The sequence below is a fragment of the Heterodontus francisci genome, chromosome 44 (genome assembly GCF_036365525.1).
Source record: "Heterodontus francisci isolate sHetFra1 chromosome 44, sHetFra1.hap1, whole genome shotgun sequence".
NCBI lineage: Eukaryota > Metazoa > Chordata > Chondrichthyes > Heterodontiformes > Heterodontidae > Heterodontus > Heterodontus francisci.
In genome coordinates this window covers 15,715,104-15,735,213 of record NC_090414.1, presented here as the reverse complement: position 1 = coordinate 15,735,213, position 20,110 = coordinate 15,715,104, and the positions used below count along the sequence as shown (strand labels likewise).

General features: G+C 47.6%; 1 protein-coding gene across 3 annotated transcripts in view; it reads right to left on the bottom strand.

Annotated features, from left to right (window-relative positions):
• stx5a (syntaxin 5A) overlaps positions 1-20,110 on the bottom strand; it is a 61,206-nt gene that overhangs the window by 18,407 nt on the left and 22,689 nt on the right. For all 3 annotated transcript variants that reach the window (XM_068021734.1, XM_068021733.1, XM_068021732.1), the window contains exon 2: positions 1,642-1,867. In XM_068021734.1, the coding sequence (XP_067877835.1) occupies positions 1,642-1,848 (207 nt within the window). In that variant the 5' untranslated portion in view covers positions 1,849-1,867. The remainder of the gene's footprint in view (positions 1-1,641; positions 1,868-20,110) is intronic.

Genomic DNA, 20,110 nt, shown 5'->3' with positions numbered 1-20,110 from the left:
GATACCCCTGCTCAACAGTATCTTTTTACACCACCTGAGATGGCAGCGAGGGCCTCAGGTTATTGTAAACATACGAACCGACGGTGGCGTAGTGATAACGTCACTGGACTAGTAATCCAGAGGCCCAGGTTAATGCCCCGGGGACTTGGGTTCAAACCCCACAACAGCAGCTGGTGGAATTTAAATTCAATCAGTTCATAAAAATCTGGAACGGAAAGCTAGTCTCAGTCATGGTGCCATGAAACTATCGACTGTTATATCTGCTTCACCGTTTGTCCTTCAGGGAAGGAAATCTGCTGTCCTTACCCGGTCTGGCCTACATGTGACTCCAGACCCACAGCAATGCGGTTGACTCGTAACTGCCCTCTGAGGTGGCCTAGCAAGCCACTCAATTGTCAAGGGCAATTAGGGATGGGCAACAAATGCCAGCCTTGGCAAGCGATGCCCACATCCCACGAAAGAATGGGAAAAACCTCCGACAGTGCAGCACTCCCTCAGTACTGTACTGGGTGTGGGAGCCTGGATTATGGGCTCAAGTTTCTACAACGGGCTTGGGCTCAGGATCTTCTGACTCAGAGGTGAGTGCGAGCTGGGCGGGTTGGGGGGGGGCGGGGGGGGGAGCGACAGAGAGAGCACGTGCACAAAAGAGCGAGCAAGAGAGTGGGTGAGTGACAGAGGGATACCCACTGAGCCACAACAGACATAGAATTAAGGAGCAATAAACCGGCAGGGCTGAGCGGGCAAATTAAGTCCCCTCTTCAAAGTCTGCCCTGCCTCTTGTCAGGCGACCACCACAGCAAAAGGACTGCAAAAAAAAAAATAATAAATCTTTCGGGCACTACATTTAATGAATTGTGAGAAAGGATGAAGGAAGTACTTGCAACGCATGCTGTGCCTGCTGGAGGACATGGGAAGAATGGCCTGCTCTCCCATCAGGGGACTTTCAACACTGCGCTGAACCACTGGTACAGGCAGACGAGGCTTCGGTTTACTGTCTCACTACAAGGCTGGTGCCTCACACAGTGCTGCATTCTCTCAGCATTGCAATGGAAGTGTCTGCCTAAGTGTGCGGCTCAACCCCAAGACTTTTAGGTGCAAAAAGTTTGAAGCTGGCAAACTATTTCGCAGCTGATCCTACGCGGTGAGTTCCAATAAGTTACCTAATTGTGGAGAACCTCGACTGACCCTGCTCCTGAGCCAGACAGCCAAAGTTAAAAGGTTCTCATTAAAATGATCTCCCTTGTTTGTCGGTTAGGGTGGTGCAGCTCCAGAAAAGGTGACTGAAGGGTGACCCGATCGAGGCCTGTAGGATTATCCTGATGGGGTAGACGTGGAGAAAATGTTTCCGCTTGCGAGACCAGAACTAGGGATTGTAAATGTAAGACAGTTGCTGATCAATCCAATCGGGAACTCAGGAGAAACTTCTGCCCCCAGTAACGCTATATTAGTGGAGTGACGCATACATTAATATTGATAAAGCCGCAGAGCCTTGTAATAGCGGAGACATTAACATACATAACTGACTGGCAGCAAAAGACCAGCTGGTCTATCAAGTCTACCCCACCTCATGATGGCCAGAGCAACATCGCTGAAGACCTCCTCCCTCACCACACCCCTGCACAGCAGACTGCGAGCACGCACCTGTCTGCTCTGCATCGACTTGCAGGCGGCGAAGAACTCCGGCGTGCGATCACGGCACGACATGTCGTCTTCTAGAAAGGTGGCGGATGGGCCGGAAGTGACGGAGAGCGAAGGACAGGATTTGGAGGAGAGCACTTGCGTCTGCGTTGGCCCGAGGTAGACTCCCTGCTCAGTACTGGAGGGACCGTGGCGTCTTCGCGTATTCATCGAGGCTCATAACCCCTGCCTGGAAACAAGAGGGGAATGAGCATGCATGTTACAACAAACAACTTGCATTTATATAGCGCCTTTGGCATGGTGAAACCATCATCGGAATGTAATGGGAGCCCAATAAGGAGACCAAAAGCTTGGTCAAAGAGGTCCGTTTTAAGGAGAGTCTTAAAAAGAGAGAGAGAGAGAGAGACGGAGAGGTTTAGGGAGGGAATTTCAGAGCTTAGGACCCAGGCAGCTGAAAGCACGGCCACCAATGGTGGAGCGATTAAAATCAGGGATGCTTAAGAGGTCACATCTGGAGGAGTGCAGAGGGGCTGGAGGAGGTTACAGAGATAGGGAGAGGGGGCGAGGCCATGGAGGGATTTGAAAACAAGGATGAGAATTTTAAAAATGAGGCGCTGCCAGACTGGGAGTCAAAGTAGGTCAGCGAACACGCAATGGAAAAGGACATTCTGCATCGACCAGACTACAGTCAGACCAATTCCTCCGACACCAACACTCTCAGATGTTAGCTCTTCTGCATACGACAGCACTAACAGACACATAGGTGTGTGGCTGCCACACCTGCTGTTAACAGTACAGCCATCAGATGTAAAGCTTTTGAGTCTGCAGCATCACTCAACCCTTTGGCTACCAAAGCCCCAGGAGTCACTGGACCAGCTGACCTCCCAGTAAATCTGACCCACCCCGTCGTAACACCCCACCCCCCCAGCCCCAATAAGCATTTTAACTCACCCATTAACACTGAGGAATGAGCAACTATTCAGAATGCAATGTAAAGCTGAGGAGAACAAAAGACCATTCAGCCCACTGAGACTCACTTCCCTATCCTGTCTCAACTGTCAGAAGCACTAAAAATATAAATAGACTATCGAATCATGGAATCTTACAGTGCAGAAAGAGGCCATTCAGCCCATCATGACTGTGATAGCTCTTACAAGCTATCCAATTAGTGGCATCCCCCTGCTCTTTTCTCATAGCCCTGCAATGCTTTCCCTTTCAAGTATTTATCCAAAGTTCCCCTTTTGAAAGTTACTATTGAATTTGCTTCCACCAAGAGGAATTGAAAATAAAAAGCATGTTATGCTTCAGTTATACAGGGCATCAGTGAGACCCCATCTCTAATACTGCCTACAGTTTTGGTCTCCTTATTTAAGGAAGGATGTGAATGCGTTGGAGGTGATTCAGAGGAGGTTTACTCGATTGATAGCTGGAATGAGCGGGTTGCCTTATGAGGAAAGGTTGGACAGACTGACCTTGTTTTCACTGGAGTTTAGAAGAGTGAGGGGAGACATGATTGAAGTATGTAAGATCCTGAAGGGTCTTGACAGGGTGGATGCGGAGAGGATGTTTCCTCTTGTGGGCGAGTCCAGAACTAGGGCGCACTGTTTGAAAATTAGGGGTTGCCCTTTTAGGACAGAGACGAGGGGAATTTTTTTTCTCTGAGGGTTGTGTGACTTTGGAACTCTTTGCCTCAGAAGGTGGAGGAGGCAGGGCGAGAGTATTTTTAAGGCGGAGGTCAATAGATTCCGGTTAGACAAGGGAATCAAAGACCATCAGGGGACGTTGGGAGTATAGAATTCGAGACAGAAACAGATCAGCTATGATTTTATTAAATGGCAGAGCAGGCTCAATGGGCTGAATGGCCTACTTCTGCTCCTAATTTGTATGGCCCTTTCAGGCAGCGCGTTCCAGATCACAACAGTTCGCTGTGTAAGAAAAAAATTCTGCTCTCCCCCTCTGGTTCTTTTGCCAATCATCTTAAACCTGTGTTCCTCTGGTTACCGACCCTCCTGCCACTGGAAACAGTTTCTCCTGATTTACTCTACCTTCATAATTTTGAAAATCTCTATTAAATCTCCTCCTTAACCTTCTCTGCTGTCAGGAGAAGAATCCCACTTTCCCCAGTCTCTCCATGTAACTGAAGTTCCTCATTCTCAATACCATTCTGGTAAATTTCTTCTGTGCCCTCTCCAAGGCCTTGGCATCCTTCCTAATGTGTGGTGTCCAGCATTGTCCTATTTCCCCCCAACAACACTGATAAGAGTTGGATTAGCCCTGGCCTCCCTCTCTTCCTATTTCTGGTCTGTAATAACCTGTGCTCTCATTGATTGGAAACCCATTCCAAAGAGGACGGCAGAAATCCAGATCACAATCTCAAAGCCGATCAGATCATAAAAGCAACCAGGTCAAGATGGCGCCTCCTCCCCTCCAAGGCAACCCGTCCTGGGCTCAGGCAGGGGTTACGTACTGAGTTATGCCGCTGGTAACAACCCTGGGTCTAAAGGGTTCTAAAGTCATTCGATTGCAAAAGGTATCAGGTGCACAAACCAGCCAAGGTTCCAGCTCACCATCATCTAGCGACCACCCCCCCACCCCTCGGGAAAGTGCGAGGACGGGGTCAGGCCAGGCTGTGCTGCCCGCCGCAGTGGAACAGCCCTGCCGTCTTTAGCTCGCACACGATGAACGGCTGCTCGAACCAGCACACCTCACTCAAGTAAGGGCGGGAGAGAGAAACATCGCAGACTTGTATCCAGGCCGTGCCAGGCTGGAGGTCTCTGCTTTAAGGCACTCCGATTCGGCAGGGTGTTGTTATACCCAACCTGGAAAGGAGCATGTTGGGCTGAACGGCTTGCGAGCGTGCTGGAAGTGCTGTGCAAGTTTCTCTTCTGATACACCAAGCAGTTTCACTTTCTGCCAGCTAAAAGACTGCACCAATATTTGGACTGACCCCATTCTGAACCACTTGGGGACTCGGAGGCTCCGCAACCAGTAAGAGGAGAATAAATTAGGGACACGGCCCTCAGCGGTGGGGAGATAACAGCAGAATTTGACCCCAGCTCCCGGGACCAGTCTGACTACATCCTGCCCTTTTGAGTTTGCAATGAGAGAAGTCTTCCTTTTCAAGTTGGGGCTTTCCGCTTCACAAGCACACCACGGAAATTCCCGTTCCAACCTGCTTCAAGCATCACTTGCTGCCCCACCCTACCTCTGCTGAAGCACCTGACTCACCCCAGCGTATGACTGAGGGGGCGATCTGATCGAGGAGATTAAATCTGAAAAGGATTCGTGACTGAGGTTAGACTAATGTGGAATCTGGACAGGAAGCGGAATGGATAGCAAGCTGGCTACAAAACCAGAGTTAAGGGTAGCTTCTCAAGCCTGGAAAAAGGTGGGGGAAATGGCATTCCACAGAGATCAGTGCTGAGACCACTGTTGTTCACCATTCACATTAACCATTTAGACTCGGGAATTGGAAGTACAATTGCGGGCAACACCATGGTTAATGCCGAGGAAGAATGCGACAAAATACAAGAGGACATTCATACGCTTGCAGAACAGGCGGGTAACTGGCAAATGAATTTCAATATAGACGGTGCATTTTGGTCGGAAGAATAAGGAGGTCACCAACTGCTTGGATAATAAGAGTCTCAATGGGGGAGAGGAGCAAAAGGATTTCGTGGTTCAGATGTTCTGAAGCATTTAAAGGGAAGCTTGATAAGTAAATGAGGAAGAAAAAAACAGAAGGGGAAGATGAAGAGGGGTAGGAAGGGGCTCAGCACGGATGCTTGGGCCGAATGGTCCATTTCCATTGATGGGGGGTGCCAAATATACATTGGAGTTTTCAAAAATGAAAATCGATAGAGTTTGTGTTAGGGGATCAAGGGACTTGGAACGTAGGAGGGAAAATATAGCTGAGATACAGATCAACCATTATCTGAAAATAGGGACATAGAGTACAATAGTGAAAAGCCAATGACAAATTTGTGTTGAAAAGAATTTATCAAGTATCTTTCACTCTGTGCCCCCCAGAGCAATTTACATCCATTGAAGTACTTTTCAGTGTTATGATGTAAGAAGCACAGCCAATGTACTAGAAAGAGAGGGGTGACAGGCATCCTGTTACAATTGGTCAAATCCTTGACTAGCAATGGAAAAAAAAAGTCAACCAGGGTTCCCGCTCCTGATTGTTATCCACTGATGTACCCGGTTGTAAAAATAAAGTGCGTATGGGGGCGGGGGTAAGGATCGGGCTCAGGTGTGGTGCCCTACATGGTTGAATGGCCTGACACTTGCTGCCTCCAGCCACGCGTGCAGAATGACCGAGGTAGCGGAAGGGTGCCGGGCTCCAACAAGAATCGTCACCTTCGCAACAGGCGGACCCTGAAGCTAAAACAAAAGCGGTTTCAGGACCGCTATTAAAGACCGTATTGGCTGTACAGGTCAGACAAGAGTGAAAGATTGTTTTGAAGCAAACTAAAACTTCTGCTCCATCTAGCTGCCTCACCCATTTTACAGAACATTCTGTGCTCTTGTGCACAAACGAGGCATGTGCTGCCAGGTATTAACAGTGTGCCTGGTGACTCAGCACAGTGTCACTGCTATCGAGTGGTCCAATTACTTTGTATTAGGATTCTCAGTGTAGCACAGAAACTAGGCACACAAAACAGAGCGCAGAAAACAACTTATATTTATTGTGCGCCTTTTCACATAATAAAACGTCCCAAGGCACTTCAAAGGAGCAGTATAAAATAAAATATGACACTGAGCCACACGAGGAGATATTAGGTCAGGTGACCAAAAACTTGGCTTTAAGGAGCATTTTAAAGGAGGAAAGCAAGGTGGAGGGGCAGAGGTGCACAGGGAGGGAATTCCAGAACTTAGGACCCAGGCTGCTGAACGCACGGCCGCCAATGGTGGAGCGATTAAAATCAGGGATGTTCAGGAGGCCAGAATTAGAGGAGCAGAGAGATCTGAGGGCTGTGGGGCTGGAGGTGATTACAGAGATAGGGAGGGGCAAGACCACAGAGGGATTTCAAAACAAGGATGAGGATTTTAAAATCAAGACATTACTTGACTGGGAGCCAATGTAGATCAATGAGCACAGGAGGGATAGGCAAACGGGACTTGGTGCAAGACACGGGCAGAAACATTTTGGATGACCTCAAGTTTGCCAGCCAGGAATGTGTTGGAATAGTCAAGTCTAGAGGTAACAAAGGCACGAATGAGGGTTTCAGCAGATAAGCGGAGACAGGGGAGAGGTTACAGAGGCTGAAATAGGCAATCTTCGAGATGGCATGAATATGTTGGAAGCTCATCTCGGGGTCAAATAAAGCACCAAGGCTGTGAACAGTCTGGTTCAGTCTCAGGTAGTTGCCAGGGAGGGGGATGGAATTGGTAGATAGGTACGATTAGATAGGTAAGAATGGAACCATGTGAGAGCAGTCCCACTTAGATAAACTCTCTCCAGGGTTGGGGGGGGGGGGCGGTGTGTGATTACCCCACAGGGCCTAGTACTGTGCCATGCGGTCCAGGATTAATCCTAGGTAAATTGAGTCCGCTGATCTCCAGTACGGCAAGCCGGGCACCAAACCAGCCAGGGTTCCTACACTTCTCTACCTCACACTTCATCCCTATCCAGATACTGCAAAGTGTGTCTGTAGGTACATCTTGGCTGCAACGCACACAAGAAGAATCTCTACCAGAGATTCACCACCCTCAGAGAAGAAATTCCTTCGCATCTCAGTTTTAAATGTGTGCCCCCTTATTCTGTAACTATGTCCCCTAGTTCGAGATTCCCCCACCAGTGGAAACATATCCTCAACATCTCATTCTCCAATGAATAAAGGCCCAACCTGTTTAGCCGTTCTTGATAAGACAACCCCTTCATCCCAGGAATCAACCTAGTGAACCTTTTCTGAACTGCCTCCAATGCTAGTAGATCCTTCCTTAAATACGGGGACCAAAACTGTACGCAGTACTCCAGGTGTGGCCTCACCAGCGCCCTGCACAGTTGTAGAGGCTCAGTATCGCTCAGGCCATTTCAGAGGGCAGTTAAGAGTCAATTACATTGCTGTTGGTCTGGAGTCACATGTAGGCCAGACCAAATAAGGACAGCAGATTTCCTTCCCTAAAGGAAATCAGTAAACCAGATGGGGGTTTTTTTTTGGCAATAAACTAGCAGCTACATGATCACCATTATTGTGACAGGCTTTTTATTCCCGATTTAACTGATTAACAGATGATTAATTGAATTCAAATTCAGCCACAGTGGGATTGGAACTCATGTCTTGGATTACTAACCCAGCAATATAACCGTTCCCAATGCTTGCCAATGGTGGGATGTGAACTCATGAATTCTGGATTACTGGTAGTGTCATAACCACGACACTACACCAAGACTAGCCTGCTGCAGAATACTGCTCTGCCTGCAGACACCAAAGACCATTGGTTGTGTAGCTAAATACCACCATGAGCACAATGTCAGTGATACCCAAATCCACTCCAAGAGAGTGGATCCCGGCACTGTTACAACTTGCCCAGCCTGCCATTCGCCACGACACCATTGTGCTTCGTAAAATGGAAAAAGTCATGAGCAACACCAACGTCCTGATTGAGGACTTGAAAAGCCTACTGTTACGACCAGGTGAGGAAGGTATCTAGGAGTCCCTTTCAGCCTTCACCTGGTCTTACTGCAACAGGATTTAATTTTTAAACACTGTTTTGGTGTATCCTTATTCACTGCTTTCCAATTTAAGGCAAAGAAATAAGCACAAACAGGCTCTCTCAGGTTTGAAGAAAAGGGAAATTCATTAAAACAAACTCTCCACAGATGCTGCCAGACCTGCTGAGTATTTCCAGCATCCGCAGTATTTTGCTTTTATTAAAGCAAACTCTAATTCGGTTAATGCCTACGGATACACGCCGAGCCCCAAGCTCGCATGCATACTTGACAGGCACATGCAAAGAGAGACAGAAAAGAGAAGAAAAATAGTGGAGAGGTTTGAGGCGATATCAGAAGAGGGGTTTTTGGTTACTGTGCTTCTAGCTCGTTGTAGTCCTTGCTTGTAGGTAGATCTTGCTTTTCGTTGGGGCCCAGTATTCTTCCGAAACCTTCTTCACTCTCGGCTTTGCTTTCTCAGGGTTCAAATGTCTTCAATGGATCTTGGAGTTCCGTGAGAAGGAGATGGAAGCAGACCAAGAGTCAATCCAAGAGTCACGAGCTTTCTGCCAGTTCAAAATCTGTTTTCCAATTTAAAACTCCCCTAGCTGGCCAGCAGGTGGTCACGTGACCGACTGGTGTATTGGGGCAGGGGCTGGTTTCTTTGTTCCAACACTGTCTGCTAGTCTGAAAAAAATAATGTCTTTCCAGCCAGGGGCCTGGAAACCTCTTGTGATCGGCCTTCTTTTCTTCCTAGCAACAGTTTTAAAGTGTAATGTCCATGTGGCGAAATATATGTGCCTCATTCTTGGCAGGTGGGGGCCTGCATGACAACACCAAAAAAGCTCTCGAAATCATACCGGCCATTCTGGGAAACAGCAGCTAATATTCATACAGCTGGTATCACTGCACTATCCAGATGGACCGAAACGTGGGATGCAGGCAGCATTTAAGCAGGGTTCGGGTGACACCAAGCCTGGCGTCTAAACGCCTCTAAATTGTTGGACGGAGGGATGAGTGAGGGAGGTGAAGAGTCCCAGCAGTTGGGAGATCATGGGAGTTACAGTAGTTGACGGCGCGATGAGGAGGAGGGAGAAGTGGATAGGGTGGAACCTTCATGGCTTAAGAGGAAGAGGAGGGGAGAGATCAGAGTAGAGACCAAACAAGAGAAAGGAAAGAAGATGCAACAGGGAGACAGGAAGGGATGGAAGCTTATGGCAAGAGGAGGACATGTCCCAGAATTGCAATTTGGTGATTTAGATTTGAGGGAAAAGGGACTCATTCAAGGCTCTTGTCTCAATTGGATGCACCCATAGCTAGGGTAACTCACCCAGTTAAAGCTACAGCGTGGAATCCAAATCGTTTTCATTTCTCATCAGCACTCAACCCTGTCTGACCTGTTTACAGTGTTGCTCCTTTGCCCACCGCCGCTAGTGCTCTCTGGCCAAGCTGCAACTTAAACTTAAGCAGCTCTTTGAGTAGGAAAAATCTTACAACGTGCCTAGGGTGGAGAACGAAGGATAAAAAAGGAAGCAGGTACTGGGAGAGGGGGGACAGACTGCTTGGGTGAAAAGATGAGCATCGAGAGGCAAAGGCGCAGAGAGAAGCGGAGGGTCAAAGGAGTTTGGCCGGCTGTTCCGAGTAGACAACCATGTCTTTCATTTTACATACACACTAACTCCTTCCCATTTAAGTAACAGTCGCTTCATACTATTGGGGTCAAGGTGAGGAGGGTGTAATTAATACTGAAGACTGTAACTAAACACAAAATGATGTTAATAAATTTGCTGAAAGGGTGTGTAAACGCCATATGGATTTCAATATAGATAAGTGCGAGGTGGTGTGTTTTGGTAGGAGAAATGAGGCCACATATTCCTTGGACAATGAGAATCTAAATGGGATAATGGAGCAAGGGGATCTAGAGGCACAGATTTATAAACCACTAAAAGAAGTAACATAGATTAGAAAATGCAATCCAAGCACAAGCATTTATTTCTAGAGGGATAGAATTAATAAGTAGAGAAGTTATGTTCAACTTGTATCAAACCTTGGTTAGACCACACTTGGGAGTGTGGTGAACAGTTCTGATCTTCATATTATAAAAATGATATAAAGACACTGGAGAAGGTGCAAAAAAAAAAAGATTTACAAGGATGATGAAGGAACAATCAGGAAAGACTGATCAGGCTGGGGCTCGAAGATTATGAAGGGGTTCGATAGGGTAGACAGAGAACATTTTTTCAGTTGTGGGAGGTGGGGAGTCTAAAACTCAGGACCATAAATACAAGATAACAATAAATACTGATAAATCCAATCGGGAATTCAGGAGCAACTTCTTTACCCAGAGAATGGCGAGAACGTGGAACTCGCTACCACAGGGAGTGGTTGAGCTGCATTTAAGGGGTAGCTGGATAAACATGAGGCAGAAAGGAATAGAGATGCTGACACGGAGATGTGAGGTGGGAGGAAGCTCGTAAGAACAGAAGAAATAGGAGTAGACCTTACAGCTCCTAGTTCTTGCTCCGCCGTTCAATACAATTATGGCTGATCTTGCACCTCAACTCTACTTGCCCGCCCACTCCCCATATCCCCCCCGATTCCCTGAGACACCAAAAATCTGTCTCTCTCAGTCTTGAATGTACTCAATGATAGAGCCTCAAAGATTCACAACCCTCTGAGTGAAGAGATTTCTCCACATCTCACTCCTAAATAATTGGACCCTGATCCAGAGACTGTGCTCCTGTATTCTAGATTCCCTAGCTAGGGGGAAGCAACCTCTCAGTGTCTACCCTGTCAAGCCCCTTCAAAATCTTGCATACTTCAATGAGATCATCGCTCATTCTTCTAAACTCCAGACAGCATAAGCCCAATTTACTCAGCCTATCATAGGACAACCCTCTCATCCGAGGAATCAATCTAGTGAACCTTCACTGTACTGCCTCCAAGTATATCCTTCCTTACATATAGAGACCAAAACTGGGCACAGTATTCCAGGTGTGGTCTCACCAAAGCCCTGTAATAATTCTAGCAAGACTTCCTTATTATTGTACTCCAATCCCCTTACAATAAAAGCCAACATAACATTTTCCTTCCTAATTGCTTGCAGTACCTGCATGCTAACTTTCTGCATTCCTTGTGCAAGTACACCCAAGTCCCTCTGAACATCAACATTTACAAATTTCACACCTTGTAGAAAAATTCTGCTGTTCTATTCTTACTACCAAAGTGCATAACCTCACACTTGCCCACATTATACTCCATCTGCCACCTGGTTAACCACTCACTTAACCGATCTATATCTCTTTGCTGCCTCGGTGTTCTCCTCACAGCTTAAATACCCATCCAGCTTTGCATCGTCAGCAAACTTAACATACATTACTCCCAGTCTCTCCATTTAAGTCATTAAAGTAGATTGTAAATAGCTGAGGCCCCAGCACTAATCACTGCGGCACTCCACTAGTGACAGACTGCCAACTTGAAAATGCCCACTTTATCCCTACTCTCTGCTTCCTGTCCATTAACCAATCCTCTATCCATGCGAATGTAATACCACCAGTATTATCTTCTAGGGCAAAGATCCATAGTTGGGTTGAATGGCCTCCAATTTAAAACTCTCCTGTGTCCAAATCCTTCCATGGCCTCGCCCCTGGCCAACTCTAACCTCCTCCAACCCTCCCCCGGACTCCCTGTGCCTCTAACTCTGGGCTTTTGTGCAACCCCGCACTCCCTTTCATCCCACAACCTCTTCCACCTTCACAAACCACCAAAATCTCTATGCTCTTCTAATTGCTGAGCAACTGACATTTTAATCGCTCCACCATTGGTGACCATGCCTTTGGTTGCCTGGGCCCCAGACTCTGGAATTCCTTCTCTAAGTCTCTCTTTCCTCCTGTAAGGCACTTATCCAAATCTACCTCTTTGACTAAACTTCATCTGCCCCAATATCTCCTTACGTAGCTCAAAGTCAAATACTGTTTGGTAACACTCCTGTGAAGCACCTTGGGACATTTTAATACACTAAAAACAAGTTGTTTTTATTCACTGGCGGCCTTGGCTTCAGCGCCCATCCTCTGGAATTCTCTTCCTAAACCTCCTTTAAGACCTTTGTTAAATCACATCTCTTTAGCCAAGCTTTTGGTCTTCCCTATTATTGCCTCCTTTGACTCAACCTCCATTTGGTTCCTTAAGCCTCCGAACGTACTCTCTCCGCAGACCTTCCTTTCCTGCAAGTCAGATGTTAAACAACCTGTAATACTTACACCCTTCTCTCTTCTTCCTCCCCGCCGTCCCCTCCCCGCAAAAAAAAAAAGGCTCAAAGATCCCTTTTGTTCTACTCCCGCTTCCTTCTGTCCAAACAAACATATAGCCAGACTAAATGCCAGCACTGTAACACAGCAGCTCCTGTAACTACCCAAACCAAGTGAACGTTCTGTGTTGCACACTCAAAGCACCACACACAAGATAGTCGCGCTGCACACAAGACGCTAGACAGCTTGACAGAAGAGCCATTAATGCTCGATTAGGCTAGAATCAGACTTTGCTCCCCATTTACACAAGCAGAAACTATTGAGCAAGTATGTTTGCAGATATAGGTGCCCCAGTTTGAGGGGGAAAAAAAACTAGCCATTTGTATTAAATGTCTGGTAAAGTTTCTGTCATGTACCAAGTCTGTAAACTGTCCAGGAATTTCCACCTCATATTGGTTCTTTTATCTTTCAGGGATACAGGTACCAGCTTGGCTCAGTGGGTACCCCTCTCTCTCTCCTGACTCAGTTGGTCATTGGTTTGAGTCCCACTCCAAAGACCTCGGCCCATAATCGCGGTCGACACTCCCCAGTGCCGAGGGAGTGCTGCGGTGTCGGACGTGCCATCTTTCAGATGAGACAGTGAACCGAGGCCCCGTCTGCCCTCTCAGGTGGGTGCAACAAATCCCGCAGACACTATTGGGAGAGGAGCAGGGGAGCTCTCTCCGCTGTCTTGACCTCATATTTATCCTTCAACCAATGCCTAAAACAGATTCTGTGGCCATTTATTTAATTGCTGTTTGTGGGAGCTTGCTGTGTACAAATTGGCTGCTGCGCTTTCGACATTACAACAGTGACGATACTTAAAAAGGCATTTCAAATGACTGTAAAGTGCACTGGGATGACACGAGGCTGTGAAAGGTCCTATAGAAAGAATTTCTACAGATCCACAGACGTCCCTTCCATTCCCGGGCAAACCAAGGGAAAGTGCCAACAGCTGTATCGACCCCGAGGACCCCACTAAAACAAACGTAATCCTGCCTGAAACCAACACAAGCACACGCGTCCCTTCCCGCGCAGAAACTGGGAGTGAGAACCCAAAGGCATTTCTCCCCTCTCAGTCCTGGAACACAGGCTGACTGTACCGCTCACAGTTTACTAATTCAGTGCGGACCAGGATGTGAACCAGGCACTTCCTGGCTCAGTCAGTTCCACATCACTGGTATGTATTTAACTGCTGAAGCACCAACAATCTCCCCGATCACAGCCAAATACTATCATGTAGGCAAATGCAGCTGCCAATCTGCGCACAGAAAGATCCTACAGAAGCAATGTGGGACCAATTAATCTGTTTTTAGCGGTACAGTCTACTCCTACTTAAAATCCAGAATTTAAGCATCTTTGAATTATTATAAAGTCTCATCCAAAAGGTGGCACCAACGACAGTGTAGTGCTCCCGTGGTACTGCACAGGGTTTGAACTGAGGGAAGAGTGCCACCAGCTGACACACAAAAGTACTGAAACACACAATGTATTGCATGCATAAACCTGGAACAGCAATTTGGACTTGAACAGTTTTAGTAGCATACACACGAATGCACACTCTGAAGCCACCAACGCCAGGGATTGCAGCTGGGCTCAATTCTCCGCATTATATGGGGCATTGAAACCATGAACTCCGCTTCAAAAGTTCCTTTGTGTCCAGAATCTACACACACTTACAATGTGCGTTTCAAGAAAGCGGATTCCCCCAAAAAATGCAAGTTTTCTCCTAAACTGAGGACCCATTGATATCAGAAACCACCTCCCAAAGCCCTGAAATTGGAATATAGATCAGCAGTGAGAGGGAAAAATTCATTTTAAAAGAAAATTTAAGTATCTCAAAAGAGAGACTAAACATGCACTCAAGCGAGCAAAAATAAAACTGAAAGCACCGCATAATCCATCAACATTTAGCAACACTTTGTATTCTACATCACTGCGTACAAATGCCGAGCACAATTAGTTCTTTTTCAACCTTGTGAAGTTGCAGCCTTGGACAGAGTTAGATTCAACCACTTGTCCGAGAAAATAGTTGGCATTCCAAGTACAAACTATAAGAGAGAGAACCAATGCTCTGTCACTGGTACAGTCTATCTCAGCGCAGATGGTTACAGGACTGATTTGGTCTCTGGGTTGGGTTTCATCCAGTACTGCAGTCCTGATAGACAGGGGATTTGGAATGAACAGCAATAACAGCTTGTATTTATATAGCACCTATAATGTAGTAAAATATCCCAAAGGCTCTCCACAGGAGCGTTTATCAAACAAGATTTGACATCAAGCCGCAGATATTGGGGATATTAGGGCAGGTGACCAGTCTTATGGAGAGTCTTAAAGGAAGAGACTTGGAGGGAATTCCAGAGCTTGGGACCCAGGCAGCTGGAGGCACGGGTGAGGTCATGGAGGGAAAACTGAACACCAGGATGCAAATGTTAAACTCGAGGTTTTCCAGACTGGGAGCCAGCGCAGATCAGCGAGCAGGGGGAGGGGGGGGGGGGGGGGGGAGGTGGGTGCAGAGGGCGATGGGTGAACAGGACTCGGTGAGATTTAAGATAGGGGACTCTGGACTCAAATTGCGTTGCAGACAGCAGCGCTCCTGATAATCGACACACCCCCTCAGGTACTGGAATAAATGGAGGGACAGGCAATGGAGGCAGACACAAAGAACACAGTGACCAGAGAGAGCTATCCCTGACTAAATAACTCACTGCCAATGCACTGAACGATGATGAGATAATTCACTGATAACTAGGGTGGTTACAAACAGCTTTAGATCCAGCTGTGCAAACACGTTTTGGTTTCGCTTTCCAAGTTTCTCTTTACGAGACATCCATCTTCGCCAGAAATTGCAATTTCGGCCCAGTTTGCGATTCCCCTCAGTTTATTTATTTATTTAGAAATACAGCACTGAAACAGGCCCTTCGGCCCACCAATTCTGTGCCAACCAACAACCACCCATTTATACTTTTTCTTCTTCTTTGGCCTCCTTGTCTCGAGAGACAATGGGTAAGTGCCTGGAGGTGGTCAGTGGTTTGTGGAACAGCGCCTGGAGTGGCTATAAAGGCCAATTCTAGAGTGACAGACTCTTCCACAGGTGCTGTGGATAAAATTGGCAGTCGGGGCTGTTACACAGTTGGCTCTCTCCTTGCGCCTCTGTCTTTTTTCCTGCCAACTGCTAAGTCTCTTCGATGCGCCACGCTTTAGCCCCGCCTTTTATACTAATCCTACATTAATCCCATATTCCCTACCACATCCCCACCATTCTCCTACCACCTACCTACACTAGGGGCAACTTACAACGGCCAATTTACACATCAACCTGCAAGTCTTTGGCTGTGGGAGGAAACCAGAGCACCTGGCGGAAACCCACGCGGTCACAGGGAGAACTTGTAAACTCCGCACAGGCAGTACCCAGAACTGAACCCGGGTCGCTGGAGCTGTGAGGCTGCGGTGCTAACCACTGCGCCACCCATCAGCAACCTGTACTTGCCAGAGTTTAGTGACTCTTTAAAAATCAGAATTCACAGGTGACTCTGGGATCCCTCCAATGCTGCGCATCGCTAAGTTTAGTCCCAGTAAATTCAAAGTTTGCTGGTTATGTTGCCTTACTGTTCAAATGGCAGCCCTATGTTGGTGTAATTTGTTTAGATTTTTAATATTACATTGTTCCATCTTCTCTGAATCCCCCACTATCAACATCCTGAGGCTTACCATTGACCAGAAACTGAACTGGACCAGCCACAAATACCGTGGCTACAAGAGCAGGTCAGAGGCTGGAATTCTGTGGTAACTCACCTCCTGACTCCCCAAAGCCTGTCCACCATCTACAAGGCACAAGTCAGGAGTGTGTTGGAATACTCTCCACTTGCCTGGATGGGTGCAGCTCCAACAACACTCAAGAAGCCCGACACCATCCAAGACAAAGCAGCCCGCTTGATCAGCACCCCATCCACAAACATTCACTCCCACCCACACCGACACACAGTGGCAGCAGTGTGTACCATCTACAAGATGCACTGCAGCAACGCACCAAGGCTCCTTCGACAGCACTTTCCAAACCCGCGACCTCTACCACCTAGAAGGACAAGGGCAGCAGACGCATGGGAACACCACCGCCTGCAAGTTCCCCTCCAAGCCACACGCCATCCTGACTTGGAACTATATCGGCCGTTCCTTCACTGTCGCTGGGTCAAAATCCTGGAACTCCCTCCCTAACAGCACTGTGGGTGTACCTACCCCACACGGACTGCAGCGGTTCAGGGATGTGGCTCACCAGCACCTTCTGTAGGGCAATTAGGGAGGGACAATAAATGATGGGATGAGTATCACTGGCTAGGCCCAAGAATGAATTAAAAAATAAATTTAAAAACTAATAAATTTCCCACAGCGCTGCCCATAGTCAGTCAACGAATACAGAACTTCTTCCCATGCAGGGCTGGGAGACATGACAGAAACTCCTTCGACAGAAGAACCTACAACTACACCATGTTCTTGCTTGTATTTCCTCCAGTACAGAAACACAGGAACAGGAGGAGGCCATTCAGCCCCTTGAGTGCGCTCTGCCATTTAATCAGATCACGGTTGATATTTATATTCGCTCCATCCGCTTGCCTTGGCTCTCTCTTATATCCCTTCATATTCCTGACTAGCAAGAAATGTACTTGCCTCAGATTTAAAATGAACTAGCATCTATTTTTTTTTCGTAGGAGGGCGTTTTACACCCAGTCTACCAGCTCTTGCATGAAGAATAAGGGGTGATCTAACTGAGGTGTTTAAGGATTTGATGGTATGGATAGAGAGAAACTATTGCCTCTGGTTGGTGGGGTCGGGGGGAGGGGGTGGGTTGGAGTCTAGAACAAGGGGGGGAAAAAACCTTAAAATTAGAGCCGGACCATTCAGGGGGGGGATGTCCAGAAGCATTTCTTCACACAAAGGCTTGGAAATCTGGAATTCTCTCCCACACAAAGCTGTCAAGGCTGAGGGGGCCAATTGGAAGTTTCAAAACTGAGACTGTTTTTTTTTTGTTGTTGGGTAAGGGTGTTCAGGGTTACAGAAGCAAGGCAGCTAGATGGAGTTAATATCCAGATCAGCCATGATCTAACTGAATGGAGAATAAGGTCATAGACGTAGGAGGAGGCCATTCAGCCCCTCAGCCCCATGGAGGAGCTGACTGACTTACTCCTGCTCCCATGTTCCCGAGACAGTTAACGCAGCAAGATCGAATTTGAAATGTTGAGGTAGCAATTTACCAGGGCAAATCTTGGCACAAAAAAGGTCTGTTCAAAAGCAATCATGTACGGGCAGGAAGGGTGTCCATTTTACAGAGATCCTCCTCTTCTGGCTCGCTGATCCTTGAGCGCTCATTACTCCAAAACTAACTGTTGTGAGCAGCAGCAGCCTTGGAGTGTACGTGCGAGCACAGCTTGGTGGAACTGAGATTGCCCACTTGAAAGGAACATGATGCAAACTGCACCAGTGCATCTGTCATTAGGGTTATTGTAAAGGGTCCACAGATCAACCCCACAAGCCTGCTTTCAAGCATCGCTCAATCTCCCCTCCTCGTAGACGCCAATCTAACTTCAACATTTTGCGGCAATTTGAACCCTGCACCCTGGATCCAATTCACTTCACGGCCCTGCAACCTCACACAGGACTATAGCTGCGACCAATCCCAACAAGCAGGAATCCTAGTGTCAAATGAGCTCGGGAAGCTGGAAAGAGACATCCTGACAGAATTTGCACACGGTGCCGATTAATAAAACGGCCGAAATCCAGCTCTGCACACGAGGCAAGAATCCTTTCCAACACACCTCTGACCATTCGATTAAGGGAAAATCCCATCACTTGGGCACAAGCACGATGGGCCGAATGGCCGCCTTCTGCGCGGAATCGTTTCCACGTGACAGGACGGGAAAAGAAACGTGCATTTACATAGCGCCGTTCGCACCCTTAGGACGTCCAAAGTGCGTATCCATCAATTTTGAAGTGCAGCTGCGTCGTGCACAGGAAGATCCCACACACGCGCACACGGAAACGAGGGTGGAATGAACGTTGGGCACTGCGCCTGCTCTTCCAACGTGCCGGGGGATCTTTCACATCCAATCTGAACAGGTAGATGGAGTTTTATGCTTATCTGAAAGACAGCACTTCCTCAGCACTGGGAGCATCAGGCTGGATTATGGGCTCCTATCCTGAAGTGGGGATCGAACCCAAGACTTTCTGATCCAGAGGTGAGTGTGTGGTACCAATTGAATGAAGCCAACACATTGTTGGTAACAATAAAATCAAGCTTCAAATAAAGACTGTCTCCTTCCCAAAAAAAACACTGAATGCTTACTTCCCCCTTAATTGCTCTAGCACGACGACGCAAATCTGAGGAAAACACAAAGTTCAGTCAAGCTGATAGACTGGCAAGTAAAACTATGATGCAAGAACTGAACGGCAACAGTCCCAAGTCTTTCCAGAGTGAAAGAAGAGACTGGCATGTCTGTAGTTCAGTTCCACAACCTCAGGACATCCCAAAGCGCTTTCCAGCCAATAAAACACTTCTGAAGTGTGGTCGCTGTTGTAATGCGAGAAACGCAGCAAACAATGCGTGCACAGCAAGCTCCCACAAACAGCAATGGGACGACGACCACAGCATCTGTTTCAGAGACGCTGGTTGAAGGTTACATTTTGATCAGGGCAGCACCATGGAGTCTTTTGCGTCCACCCGATGGGGCGAAATGGGGCTTCGGCTTAAAGTCTCATCAGAAAGACAGCACCTCTAACAGTGCAGTGGGTTCACTCCCAGTGTCAGTACTGAGGGAGTGTTGCGCTGCCAGAAGTGCTGTCTTTTGGTTGAGACATTAAACCAAAGCTCCACCTGCCCTCTCAGATGGACGCAAAAGATCCTACGGCCAGTATTTGAAGATCAGGGGATGGTTTGGGGGGGGGGGGGGGGGGGTGCTCTCCCGCGGGCCAACATTCCTCCCTCAATTGATCCACCAGCCATTCACCTCATTCCCTGCCTGCGGGATCTTGCTGTGCACAGACCAGTCACCACGTTCAGTGACACAACCGCGAACTTACTTCCAAAAGTAACAGCCATGTAAAATGCCAGCTCTCCCCCCTCAGGATGGGGGTTTGGGGGGGGGGGGGGGTGGCACAGCTACAGCGTGACATGTTGACATAGGAAATTTCCATTATAAATGAGTTGCCAAGGGAAATTTAGAACTGATGTTAGCAAGGGTGAGGGGGAATGGGAGGGAAATGCAGAAAAGTAAATGAAGATTTAATATATTAACAGATATAACAGTCAAAGATTGGGGGGGTATATAACTGAAAGTTAGGGCAATGTAAGGTGGCGCACCCTTAGAAACAGTGGTGGGCAAGGAGAGCTGTCAACCTAACTTAGTAGAGGGGGAGGGGTCTGGACAGTCGACCCGCCCCCCTAACGCTGATTGGTCGCTTCTCAGGCTCCCTGGCAGTTGATTGGATAATGTCGTCGCCCATCACGTTCGGCTGCGCCGGACGCGATTTCCACTTT